Raw genomic sequence first — 14852 nt, forward strand, 5'->3', positions numbered from 1 at the left:
ATTTTATTTTTGACTGTGTTGCTGCACGTGGGCTTTCTCTAGTTGTGGCGAGCCGGGGCTACTCTTCGTTGCGGTGCGCAGGCTTCTCATTGTGGTGGCTTCTCTTGTTGCGGAGCACGGGCTCTAGGCGCGTGGGCTTCAGTAGTTGTGGCACACGGGCTCAGTAGTTGTGGCGCACGGGCTTAGTTGCTCCGCGGCATGTGGGATCTTCCGGGACCAGGGCTCGAACCCCTGTCCCCTGCATTGACAGGTGGATTCTTAATCACCGCGCCACTAGGGAAGTCCTGCTAGGTTAAATTTAATGAACACACTTAACCTACTGTATCCTCATGTATTTAAAAATATAGACTATATAATATCAATTAACTATTGGATCCTTTGATCAGACAGAGTGGTTTCTGCCAGCCCCCTCCTAAAAATGGTGCACTATAAGTGTTGCTGACAGCAGTGGATTCTAGGCAGAAGGATTGGTTAGCTGAACAAACACACTCCTTTCATAACTTAAATATTTCCCTTTCCTTACTCTCTCCCTGTTTTGCTGTCAGGTGTCCTGTCTTCAATCCTGGTGTTCTGGTTCTTCTGCCACCATTACTACCTTTTATGTTTTCTATTAAAATTATATAATGGTGTTTTCACTACACTTGGGGTCTGTCAGCTACATATTTCTTAATTCTCCAAGTGCCTATGTGCTTAATTTCCTTGTGGAAGCAGAGTGATGCTTTGTTAAACATTTCTGCCCTTGCTCCTCCCTTCTACTTTCCCCTCCCTAGTAACTGTGCCCAGCACAGTTACTTACACATATAAAGTGCTAAAATGTCTATGGGATGAATAGCCAAAGAAGGGAGAAATTACAGAAGGGAGAAACTTATCCTCGTGTATATAATGTTAAAATGAAGAAGACAGAATTGCTACATATAAAAACAAATTAATTTAGGCCAGGTCTTATTGAAGTAAATCCCATTATAAAAATATTTATGTATGAGGAATTAACATTTATTGTGCCCAGGACTGTGGTAAATCTTTTACATACAACATCTCATTTAATGTTTACAGTATCACTCGAGGTAGATGCTGTTGTCTCCTTTTTGTCCCTAAAGAAAAGAGGAGGTGAAATCAATTGGCTAAAGTCATGCAGTGGTGAAGCTGGAGCTAACATCATACAAATCCTTATTATAACCTGTTGCCAAACATATTTAGAAATCTTGATCTGGTTCACTTAATTTCAATTAATATTTACAACAGTGAAAGTCTAACACACCTGAAGTATGGGGAACTCATTGTAATTGAAATTTGGATGTTAGAGCGTTAGCTTCTTCTTTAGGCATCAAACACTCTGTTGTTTATTTGTCCATTCAACTATATTTTTTGAGCTCCTACTCCAACCATCCTATCTATATATGGCATGATATACACATAAAACCTTGCCAGTAAGGCAAATTGACCTTCATGGAGAATTGTAACCGTCAGTGGGTTCCTGGGATCAAATTAGCACATTGCTCTTTATGCAGTTGGAATAATAGTTATGAAAAGCTTCTGGCCAAGCTCCCTCTTTTGAGGGTTAAAGATTTTAATTCAGCCTTGGTAGTTGAAAACCTTTAATCTTACAGACATTTCAGGTCAGTAGAAGACTGTTTTTGACCTTAGCATTTGATTTTAAAGAATTACAGGAAGACAAACGCAACCCTTTTCAGTTTCAGTAATAAGACAGTAAACTACTGTTGTGACTCAGATTGACATTTGATAAATAAAGGGTCATTGCATTTTATGGTGTCTGAAATAATACTGTCTATAAGCATAAGTTGTGATTCACATGTAAGTTACATATTGATGTTTTCGGTACAGACTGACAATATTCTTTATAAGAAAGGTTAAAGGTAGAAAGAGAAACCTCATAATGATAAACATGAAAATCATAAAAGACCAAGCCATACCAAAAGTATTTCCATTTTGAAATGATGGTTTAAGGGGAAAATATACATTGCAGTTAAAGCTAAGGAACGCAGTACGGAATACCATATACCGTACTCACTGGATTGAATACATATTATAAGCCACTTGACATGTCATGTGAACTACTCTGCCTCAGTGTACCCATGTGACCTGTGGGTTTCAACTTCATTGTCCCCAAGAGAGCACCATGATGGTAAAGTATATAGGACTTCTACTTAGCATACTCTAGAGAAATAATGAAAGATAGTATAACACTCACCCAAAGGACAACTGAGTGTGGCTAGTTTTTTCCTCTCTTCTTGCAAATTCTTTCTGGCTGTCCAAGGTAAAGGGACTTTGACATATAATCTCTTATGATGCCCAAAGGCAATTTTCAGACCATGGGACACTCCCAGCCTTTCTCTTTGGCTCCCATGAATCATCCCAGCCCTCTCTGACACTTTTGTATTGACACTTTTGTATTGAACACAGTCCATCAGACTTTCACTTTCCACTCTTCATTGCCACAGACACCTGTTCTCTGCTAGGTGACTCTACATGTTAATGACTAACAGGCAGTAATCCCTGTGGATATGTCAGATACCCACTGTCTCAGACACCTCAGTAACATAATCCATTAATCTGGTTTAAAAGCACACATCTCTTGAGAGCCATTACTATATGGAAATGTCTATCTCAATGCCAAGGTAGGGAAGATTTAATTAGGAGCGGGGTGGGAGGGAGACTTCTATACGTCCGTCAGCTTTCAGATCACACAATGTAAATGACATGGAGAAAAGCGTATGGGATTTGAAATCACAGCTGTTGGTTTAAAATTCCAAACTTGTTTACTTACAAATGTCACTGAGCTTTCATTACCCAGTCCATAAAAGGGGAAATGATGTTTAGCGTCCATGGTTACGTGAGTGAGGCTCCAATGTGATGTAATTTGTGAATGTACTTTTAAAGCTAAAGAGCATGGGAACATATTGTATAACACAGGGAACTCTACCTAGTGCACTGGGTAACCAAAATGGGAGGGAAGTCCAAAAGGGAGGGGATATCTGTATGTGTATGGCTGATTCATTTTGTTGTGCAGTGGAGGCTAACACGACATTGTAAAGCAACCAAACTCCAATAAAAATTAATAATAAAAAAAACAAGTTCGAGTTACAGATAGTTGCATGTATTATTATAATAGTAACTGAAAAAGACACCCTGTTGAGCCAACTCTTCAAGGAGACGTAACGGGTTATACGCATTCTAAGAACTGCAAGAAGAATGGTGGTTAGTAAGGGGCTTGTGTGTGGAACACACAGACTTGGTGTTTATGCACCAGCCTTTTCTTGACTCTTCACGGGCCACTGATCCTTCTTTTCCCTCAGCTCAGCCTTAAGACTGTCAAGATGGGTGCAGTGAGGAGAAAGAAGGCAAGTGCTTGAACAAGGAATATTTACTTCCCTGGGGCTATATTCCTGTGAACTCTGTGGCACAACTATAAAGTCTTATTGAAAAATATAAACGAAGTGATTCATCATAGTTGGTGGGAGAGACATCCTGTGGTTGGAAGTTAGTAGAGGGTGGAGGTTGGTAGGAGTTTTACTCAATGCTGAAGTTTGGACTTTATCCTGAAGGCAGGAAGGCTGCTCAGAAAACAAGGCATTAAAATGTTACTTAAACATATTACGGTGAAGAGGGATTCTCACCTTTATCTGAGGTCTACACAACTTGTATAACACTCACAATAAGGCAATTCCAATAAGGACAAAAAATTATCCACGGGCTTCTTAACACTGGCTTTTTAAACTTCTAACATTGAAGTGTTAGAAACTTCAAGATCCTCTACTGATTTCATAGAGGATCAGAACTCCGTTCTGAATCTCTTCTTCCTAAACACCCCTCTGTTCCCTGTCTCAGTGTCCCCTCTTGCATTCGCTTGGGCTTTCCTAAAGACACGTGTATTGTGTGTGTATATGTACATGTAAACACACAAACATATTTTCAAAATACTATATAATATATAATAAAATATACACGAACACTTAAATGTATACTTTTAAACATTAGCTCTCTGATGAATTATAAAGCAAGCAGTGTGTGTCAAAGCAGCCCAGTTTTTAAAGCTCACCTTTATTTAGGGTGAAACTAAACCTAAATCCTTCCCTCCCAAATTTTTGTTTGTCTTGTCGAGAAGTGAGGGGAGGTAGACTAAAGAGAACCAATTAAGATAATTTTTAACTGGAGCTTTTGAATACAAATATGCACAACATAAAATTTAGACAGGGTGATTGATATCTTCCTTTTCCTGGCCAGAAATTGCCACCATAAAACCAAACTTGGTGTAGGAAGCAAATATTAATAAGCCAAATGATTCTCAAGGTCAGTAAGCTAATTCTCATTCTTCAGTTAACTAATAGTTCTAGACCAGAACTGGTCCAGAAAAGACTAAAAATAATATAGCTCTGAGGGGGAAGGAAAGAAAAGCTTGACTTAAACTCCATTGAATGGTTACCAGGTACTTCTAGTATTGTCTATATGAAACCCCAGTTACTGTAGCAAGCAGGAAGATGGAGCATTGAGTGGAATATGGCACTTAAGATACAATCCAGACTTCCCAGTAGAGCATCCCACTGGACAGGGGAAGGAATGCATGTTACTTAAGGCCACTGACTGGGCTGCCTCTGGCGTGTCATTTACTCCAGCAGTTTCTTTCTTTTCTTAATTTTTCTCTTTTACATAGCCTAGGGCAGTTGTTTCTTAGATTTGTAAATACATGTTTTTAAAGCATATTGATAATTAGGAATATGTCTTAGTTCTATGATAAATCCTTTTAAATTTCTGACTCTTTTAGTTACATCTTAAGGAGGAGTTTCCACTTTTTTTTAATGAATTTTTAAAACCCACATTAGAAGTTACTAATAATAGACCTCATTTTACCATAAACAATCAGGAAAAATGATGTGGGACTGAACGTGCAAAACAGACCTTCCAAATACATGCAAGACAGTCCGTCCCAGTTACTATATGTAATGGGGAAGGAAGTCTCCACCCAGCAGGGCTGTTATAAGAATTAGAAACAATATATGTCACATAAAGGAATACATATTAGGAGTACAATAAATGGTAGTCATCCATTTATCCATTGGGGAATCCTGCCCCAATCAGTATTTTGATATTAATCCTATTGGTATATCTAAGTTTTATTTCTTCACAGTTTTCTTTATTGCACCTGATTTCATAACTTCTTAAAATGTTGGCAGTCACTTGCTTGGAAATTAAAGTTTCTATCAGTTTTTCCCCAAACATTTTATTAAGTAACACAAAATAAGATCTGTGCAATGTTACCAGAAGGAGCAATTAAAAAGAGTCTGGTGCATATGGGGAAATTGGTGCATGCCTAGTAGCAATAAGCAAAAACTGCAAACTCATTTTGTTGACTTGAATGATACAAACAAGAGGGGCAATGATCAGGAAAAGCTAACGTTGAATTGGAATAAATTAACTGTTCCTTTAAGCATTGAAATCACATCAATTTTGATATTTGAAAATTGGAGATCATTTTGAGCTTTCAGATATCTTCCATGTTTAATTTCTATTATTTATCAATATTCTCCAGGGCCGACACTGAGGACTTGATATTGAATATTTAGTAAGGCCCCCTCATTTACACTTTATTGTCTCAGAGCCAGAAAGGAAGTGCTGTGATTCTGAAGTTCTAATCCTTCAGTTGTATATAGTTGGTCACCTTTTTCTGGAAAGAAACCCACCACTGTCTACAGAAGGATTTTCTTGTGTGTTACAGCACTGCATTATGCTTCTTTCACCTTTTCCAGAAATTGAATTGGGAAGAGAGGATGGTGTGAGGAATGCAATTTTCGTTATTTATTATCTCTGAAGACGAAGCACTTGAAGACTTTTCACAGGCTTCTGTTTTTCTCCACATCATTAGGCTAAGACAGTGAAAGCATGTGCTTGCCTCAGACACAAAAAGGGCTGCTACAAAGTTCACTAAATATACATAAAAAGGGGCAAGGAGGAAGAAACAAAATGCATTATACTACTCACCTAGTTCATGTCCTGATTCACATCCCAGTTTATTTTAATTATTGGATTTATGGGAAGGATTTAGTTTCACTGTTGCCTCAGAGAAATCTAATCCTGGAAGGGCAATTCCAAGATAGCAAAAGGGGGATAATTGCCTGGAGGTTATTGAGTTAATTGGATATAATTCTCAGGTATTAGAGGTCAAAAATAAAGATGGGGGTGACCAGAGTTTGTTTTGCTAACATGATGAACTCTCTGTTTCTTCCTGTCTCTCATTAGTGTCCCTAAGGGTAGAGACAGTTATAGTTCTCTTGTCCACCAATAACATTTCCATGTTATGTACGTACAAGGTGTTTGATGGCCGTTTGCAGATTGATTGAGTGAATAACGATGTTGCATTGCTGATGTAGAAACACATATTGGAACAATATTACCCAGGAATAGACAACAAAGAAGAAACTTATCATCTGGGGCTGCATAAACTTAAGAAGGGATTTAAAGACAAAATTTCCCACAATTTAAAAGAGTTACAGGAATTCCATGATGGCATCCATGTGGTAAAGTCAAAGGAGTCTAGTAGATCAATTCTCTTTCAGACAGTCCAGGCTAAACACCATGCTTCATGATCTTGCATTACCCTTGTCTGCATGATGGTGGAGACCACCGACCTGAGTGGTAGTGAAAGCTGTAGGAGTCTGGGGAATTGAAATGGCATTGCTTAACTTGGTTATCATTTTAAAAAATCTGAAGAGACTGCAGAATGAAATTGACCCACTAGTAACGTTGTATCATTTACCATTAATTGTGAGAATATCTTTAAAGAGCCGCCAGCTGGCTAATGGCTAACCTGTTTTTAAAATGTGAGGAGAGAGATCCTGGGAACAATTCACATTAGGTGTGAGCACATTTTTCCTTTAGCCAGAAAAAGAAATGACTTCCCAAGCAGCTCACTTGGTATGGTTTTAATAAATTAGGTCTTTCTAACCTGCTACAATTCCTTGAGAATTAACTGAATATTTGCAGTTAGGAAGGCCAGTGGTTGGCACTCTGTTGTGATCTTCTCACAAGGCTCAGAGTGTAGGGTCCTTTAAATAAGTTGAGGTATAACTTAATAGTAGATAAAAGGTTAGATCCCAGGACAGTTCCAAAAAGCAGTTGAGGTAAGCAGAATCGTAAAGAGAGAGCATGGCAATCAGTTTGAAGAGTGAGATGACTTTTAGAAACATAGAAACAATTTTAAAACATATTATTAATAATTCAGAAGCAATGCAAACAAATGGTACATATTTGCCAAACTTATGTTTGGAGGATTATAAGAAACTCTTGAAGGACTTAATTAAGTTCGGTAATGGAGTAAACACAGTGGAGACAAGATGGAGGTAATATATAATGAACAGTTTAGAGTCATACATTTAATGAGTTCTGAATTAGCCATGCCATTCAGGAAGAGAGATTTCCAACTAGTATCATAATAAACAGGGCAAAGAGGACAGTGGGCAAAAAAAACCTAGGTCAATGAGTTACTCATAACATTTGCAAAAAATGGATGGCATTTATCAACTCAAAAGAGCATTGCTATAAAGCTATTCTGAAACTGGCTTGTGGGTAAGATTGCATTATAATGAGTTTTCTCTGGTACTTCAGCAACTAAAACCTCCTAGTTTAACTCTAATGTAATTCCAGCATATTATCATTAAAAAGAAAAGCGGGAAGCGTTTCAAACACACTGGCAAGCATAAAAGTGCCACAGACATTCACATATCCACTTCCTAACTTTATCAAACCCTAACATTTTTATGTCATATTTTTCAGAATATTTTGGTTGTTGTTTAAAAGAAATCAAACATTAATGTACCACTGAGGCCCCTGTGTAAACCTCCCAGATTGGTTTCTCTCCCTTCCTTCCTGCCTCCCTCCTTCCCTTCCTAAAGGAAACCATTATCATTAATTCAGGGTTTAACATTCCCATGCTTGTATTATATTTTTTACTACATATTTATATACCTGACTACATTGCATAATATTACTTTGCTACTTTTTAAAATTTTTTCATGATTTCTGGACTTCCTTTAATTTTGTTGTTGTCGGAAAGGTTGAGTTTATTACCCCTTGGAGATGGGGAGAGTGCACAACATGAGGAGTGCACACACTGTGGTGCGTCTCAGTGAGAGGGTGTTATTGTAGGATTTAGACTTTGGGTGATAACTGAGGCAGGTCCTAGGAAGCAGAGCTTTGCTCTGAATTGGCATTGTCAGGAATCAGGGACAGTTCTATGATTCTTTGCAGAGGTGTGTCTCTGCTAATTTCCTTGCTAGTATATTAAGTGGTTCTTTTTTTTCTTCTTCTTCTTCTATTATGAACAGTGCAGCCTGAACCTTTATTTTATATGTCTCCTGGCATAACCGTAAGTGTTTTTCCCAGTTTTATTGAGATATAATTGACATATAATAATATATTAGTTTCAGGTATACAACATAGTGATACAATATATATATATTGTAAAGTGATCACCACAAGAAGTTTAGTTAACATCGATTGCCTCACATGGTTACAAATTGTTCTTCTTGTGATGAGGACTTTTAAGATCTACTCACTTAGAAACTTTCAGATGTACAATAGAGTATTGTTAACTATAGTCTCCATGCTATATATTACATTCCTAGGACTTGTTTATCTTATAACTGGAAGTCTGTACCTTTTGACCACATGATTTTTAAACATTACGTAAATGGTACCCCACTCTAGCATCCTTTAACATCATACTTTTCAAGCTGGACATTATGTTTTGCTCAGCATTGTATTTTATATGTTTACTTCTGTAGATTTATGCGACTTTGGTGCATTCATTTTGATCATGTACTCCATGCATAGATATATTACAGTCTATTTATCCGTGGTCTTTGATGATCTCAGTTCTTTAATTTATTTCCAATGGTATTGTGATGGATATTCTTTTATATGTCTCTGTGTGCACGTGTGCACATGTGGTCTAGCATATATACCTAGAACTATGTATATTTTAAACTTTGTTGAATGTGGCCAAGTGCTTTCCACAGTGTAGCTTTACTAATTTATTTTTCCCCACCATGGGATGAGGGTTCCCACTGCTGCATATCCTCTCCAATACTTGGTATTGTCAGACTTTTTAAACTTTGGCCTATCTGATAGGTGTAAAATGGAATTTCATGATTTCAACTGTATTTTTCTGAGGTATGTTCTTTTCAGAAAAAAACTTTTTTCTTAGAGAAAATAAGAAATGCTAATTGCTATATTAATATTTTTTTGACTCTACAACTTAAGAAAATGCCACTGGGGAATTTTTCTCTCATTATTTTTTCCTAATGAGACAGTGGCTTTGATAAAAACTCTATAGAGAGGGAGGAGGAAGGCCAGTAAATATGTTGTGGGTTACAAAGCAAGCCACAGTTCACTTAAATCGTCTCTTTCGGATTGGCAGAAGTCTTGGTAAGAGAATCGTTGGCTTAGGAGAAAGTCAAGTTTGACAGGAAGATGAGGCTGCTACTTGTCAGCAGCCCTGCTTAAAAGAAAAGGTTGTGACGTTTTCCACTGGCAGGTTGTCACATCAATCATTTGTAAATCGATGTAATATGAATACCCGAGATCTAAATATGACACAAGCTGTTGAGGAGTGATCAGATCCGGAACCAGACCCTGTTCTTCCCAAGCGAATAGAGCATTTGTTGAATCAGAGAAGTTACTAAGCTTCTGCCTTTATAGGACCTATTATTTTCCTTTTTTTTCTGGTACGCGGGCCTCTCACAGTTGTGGCCTCTCCCGTTGCGGAGCACAGGCTCCGGACGTGCAGGCTCAGCGGCCATGGCTCACGGGCCCAGCCACTCCGCGGCATGTGGGATCTTCCTGGACCGGGGCACGAACCCGTGTCCCCTGCATCGGCAGGCGGACTCTCAACCTCTGCGCCACCAGGGAAGCCTGGACCTATTATTTTCTATACAATGATCCTAGCAATGTATTTCACTGACTTTTATTCTTATACTGTAATGCACAAAGTTCTCTGTGATCATAACTGAATCAGATTTCTGAATGAGAAAAAATAGTAACATACCTCTATAGGGATGACTACTGAAATTCTTTTCTCCATATCATAATTCTTAGTGGGTTACTGAAATCACATTTTAATTTTCAAACATAATTTTCATCTTATATTAAGTGCTTAATACTTCAACATGGCTAATCTCCTTTTATAGGAGATCCTTCTACTTGTAATAGCTATGATGAATGGGTAGTCCGGATTTGTTTTTCCTGCATAAGTGAGGAAATGGCTCATTGTAGAGGTCATGGTTATGTAATAAATCATTTGCAAAGCTAGGATTAAAAAGGATACTTTTTTTTTTTTAATTTATGGCTGCATTGGGTCTTCGTTGCTGTGCGCGGGCTTTCTCTAGTTGTGGGGAGCCGGGGCTACTCTTCGTTGCGGTGTGTGTCCTTCTCATTGCGGTGGCATCTCTTGTTGCAGAGCACGGGCTCTGGGTGCGTGGGCTTCAGTAGTTGTGGCACGTGGACTTCAGTAGTTGTGGCTTGTAGACTCTAGAGCGCAAGCTCAGTAGTTGTGGCGCACAGGCTTAGTTGCTCCACGGCATGTGGGATCTTCCCGGGCCAGAGGTCGAACCCGTGTCCCCTGCATTAGCAGGCGGATTCTTAACCACTGCGCCACCAAGGAAGTCCCAGACTGTGTACTTTTAAAAACCTCCCCAAATCCTTCTGGAATGAAATTCCCTTCTCCAAGCAATGGCTTAGATTTTGCTGAAGGACTCCCACAGTTGTAATGGACTCCCATAAATAAATGCTAAGGTGCTTGCTGAATTACTATATCTAAGCCAACTTAGTGAAGAGAATGCTTACAAGTAAGTTTTAGTACAATAAGACTCAAAGCCAAGATATTTTCTTATTAAAAAGTTCCCTCCTGGAAAAGGTTGCAGGGAGGAATCTTTCCAGTTCCAGGTCCCTTTTCAGTTGGGAATACATGAGACAGTGGGTTAAGGCACTGTTTCCCAAAGTTTGCCCCATGGGATATTGATCCTCAGGATATGATCCAGTGCTACCTTAAGAAACAGGAAGAAGAAGAAAGGAAAAAAATTCTGTGTGCACATATGTGGAAATGTGGAATTAACCAAAGTTATTCAGGTTTTTTACTAAAAAACTTCTCAGAGTCTTTAATATGCAAATATATTCTGGCTTTCCCAGAACAGGAGATAGAATTTAGTTTCCTAAACTCATTTGGCCCCAGAGTCTGGTTTATGGAACTCCTGATATTCCCCCCACTACCTACTCTCCCAATCCACAACATCACATTGGAGACCCTCTGTAATGGGAGAGGGATTAATTCCTCAGTTCATTCTCCCAGTGCAGGCTTTGTGAGTTAACTACTTAAACACCCTGTTGATATGCAATGTAGTTAACAATTAGCATGGCACTTCTTGCACAAATCAGAACAGATGTGGTGGCACTGGAGGAAGTATCACTCCTCCAGAGTACTCCCTCATTTTGCTACAGGTTAACTGATGTTGCTGGATCTGTGGGAGGGGGAATTGTCTCAGAGGAGGGGCTGCAATGGATGGGGCTCAGCACAGTGGCTCTCAACCCACCGGTACCAGGTCTTTTTGATATGACCAATCAGCACAGTCATACCATGTGTGACTAAAGTTTCACTTTAGCCCTGCCCCAGAGGCCAGAGGGCCCTCTCCTGGTCAGCCACATGCAGGGAGAATTAGGAAATTAAGTTTTATAGGAAGAATGTCCTGCAATGAGATGAGGATGTAGGATTCATTTTTCTTTTAACTCTTATTTAGAAGGAAATAAAACAGTTGCCAAGATTCTGTTTCTGAATGGCCATGGCAGGGAGATTTTTAAAATGCAGTTGTGAATCTCTCTTCCTAAAAAACAAGCGTCAGAAAAGCAAAATATTGGTTACCGTTAGGCCCTGTCTAACAGGATGAACAGACCCCAAGATGAGCTGTAGAACTCAACATTCTTTGCCAAGTGGGAATATTTGAGTAGTATTAGTGGAGATTCCTGCTTTTTAATTTCTCCAGATCCAGTCCATGTGGCAGTTTATTATCTAGCATGTATGTGTTCCTGTTATGTCTCCTAGCCTTGAATCAAACCATTTTGTTTACAATTTGAATAGATTGGACCATGCCCTTTGGAACTCATCACCCAGCAGGGTCTCCTTAATATTCAGAAAGGAGAACAGCACAATCTGTTCCAGAAACTTAGTAAGGTGGATTATGGAGCCGTTTGGGGTGACCATCGATTCAAGTGTGTACTTTAGGATCAAAGAGATAACATCCAAAGAGATAGCAATGTCCCAATTCCAAACTGCCTCACCCTCCTATCTTAAAAAATAGAGTAGGAAGGAGATGCAAGGAGGAGATATGGGGATATATGTATACATACAGCTGATTCACTTTGTTATAAAGCACAAACTAACACACCATTGTAAAGAAATTATACTCCAATAAAGATGTTAAAATAATAATAATAGGGGACTTCCCTGGTGGTGCAGCCTGCCAGTGCAGGGGACACAGGTCCGATCCTTGGTCTGGGAAGATCCCACGTGCCACAGAGCAAATAAGCCTGTGCACCACAACTACTGAACCTGCTCTCTAAAGCCCGCGAGCTACAACTACTGAGCCAGCGTGCTGCAGCTACTGAAACCCGAACGCCTAGAGCCCGTGCTCCGCAACAAGAGAAGCCACCACAATGGGAAGCCCGCGCACTGCAACAAAGAGTAGCCCCCGCTCATCCCAACTAGAGGAAGCCCGTGTGCAGCAACAAAGACGCAATGCAGCCAAAAATAAATAAAATTTTAAAAAATAATAATAGTAATAAGCTGAAGACATAAAGCAGGCAGGAATCTTTCCCCACTTCCTCTCACACCTGCAGTGTCATAACCAGAGCCCAAAATTATCCCCACAGGGACACTTTTTGCACCTTTCAAAATCTGTTGACTGTGATACTTGGAAGCAACTCCAGGGGATGTGGGAGATGTGGGAAGGATCCCAGCATGAAGAACACCATCTCAATGACCCAAAGTTTGTTCTTGTTCTCTGTGGCTCTAGCCATTAAACATATACAGATGCCAACCTTTTGAGTATACAGGACCTCCTTACCCACCGCTTTAAGGAGTAGTCATTGTGCCACAGACCTCACTGCCAGAAACTGTCTACATTTTGCCAATGGGTTTGAACTTGGAAAAGCACCTATGCTATGAAGCAAGACTTGCCTGGGGAGAATGAGGGAGAATGTCTCATGGCACCACACCCACTGAGCACGCAGTAATTGAAGCACTCCACTAGTTGATACAGGTACACATTATGAATTACTAGGGAGAGAAACATGTCATGCAATCATCCTAGCCATTCATTGGTTTAAGGCACAGAGATGGGAGACCACATAGAGCAGCAGAGCCCCAGCCATTGCGTGTGAATTAGACAGATGTTGCAACAGCAGTCTGGCAAGCAATGGTAACTCATGATTCTGTGTGGTCTTTCCTCTTCAATGCTTCAATTTTGATATGACCAATCAGCACAGTCATACCATGTATACCCAGTTTCACTTTAGCCCTTACACAAGGGCTAAAGCACCTTACACAAGCTTTAATTAAACTTTCTTGTTACCGTGTGAGGTGGCAAGGCCCTTTATCCTCAATTAGGTAGATGTGGAAATAGAGATATAAAGAGGTTAATTTACCCCTGGTGATTCAATGAATCAACAGCAAAACCAGAAGTCGTATCTGTTTTTCAAATTCTCAGTCTGTTCACTCCAAGATATACTGAAACTTAGCTGAAAAAAATGTTGTTTTCATTATTGTTATATATCATGGTTGTTCTAGAGCCATCCCTGGCATTTTGGTTTTCATGTAACCTTGAGCAAATTGTTTGATCTTTCTGCAGTTATCTGCAAAATAGGTGTTAACTTGCCCTGCCTATCCTATAGGACTGTCATGGGGTTCACATGAAATGATAATTGTTTAATTCTCTCAAAATATGAAGTTTCTTTAAGCCAGTGTTTTACTATCTATTTTTAATTATATTTTATACATAAAATTTCTGACGATTCATGAAAACAAATGACTTCTATATGCATTTTGTTTAATAAAAGTATGATGAGGTTTGAAAGCAGGCACTCACTTGCTTTATCTCTCTCAAACACAGTCACACACAGACACACACACAGACACACACACACACACACACTAATAACCCAGAGTTACATTTTTAAAATGTTTAAATGAAAGAAGATTTAATAGAAGAATGAACCTTACTTAGCACCACAGACACACAATATCTGTTCAGTAAATATTTGTTGAATAGATGATGGATGGATTCACTTTGTGGATAATAAACTCAGTGGTTGATGTTTTACATGTCAGTGTGTACTAGCTAGGTTTTCAGAGAAGCCAAGAACTAAAGAGCCTGTAATGATAAATGTTACTGATTTCATTAATCAGCATCAATCTCTCCACTTTTATAAGGAACATGAATATAATGCAATGTTATCCTTTGTACTTATTATCCATTGAACTTACTATATCCATTGTTATCCATTGAACTTACTATAATTTAGGGATAAAATTTGAAACTTTGTCTTACAAATAATAAAGATAAAGATGTATATTATGTTAAAATCCTAAATCATGCTGTCTCACTGTGACCCTCAGGGTTTCATCTATTCATTGATTCATTTATTAATATAATTAATTATTGCTTACAATGTGTCGAGCATTGTGCTAAAAAATATGTAAGAAATTTTCTTTCTTTCATATAGCTTATTCTTTTTTTTTTTTTTTTTTTTTTTTTGCGGTACACGGGCCTCTCACTGCTGTGGCCTCTCCCGTT

General features: G+C 38.9%; 1 protein-coding gene across 7 annotated transcripts in view; it reads left to right on the forward strand.

The window, feature by feature from the left end:
• ABCA12 (ATP binding cassette subfamily A member 12) overlaps nucleotides 1-14852 on the forward strand; it is a 191455-nt gene that overhangs the window by 30820 nt on the left and 145783 nt on the right. For 5 of the 7 annotated variants that reach the window (XM_089916405.1, XM_089916401.1, XM_089916404.1 and 2 more), the window contains exon 3: nucleotides 12140-12270. The exons of the other annotated variants lie outside the window; for them this stretch is intronic. In XM_089916405.1, coding sequence (XP_089772531.1) covers nucleotides 12140-12270 — 131 coding nt within the window. The remainder of the gene's footprint in view (nucleotides 1-12139; nucleotides 12271-14852) is intronic. 7 annotated transcript variants of the gene reach the window in all.

The sequence above is a fragment of the Delphinapterus leucas genome, chromosome 8 (assembly GCF_059928025.1).
Source record: "Delphinapterus leucas isolate spDelLeu-1000000601 "Yukka" chromosome 8, BTC_Dleu_Yukka2, whole genome shotgun sequence".
Taxonomy (NCBI): domain Eukaryota; kingdom Metazoa; phylum Chordata; class Mammalia; order Artiodactyla; family Monodontidae; genus Delphinapterus; species Delphinapterus leucas.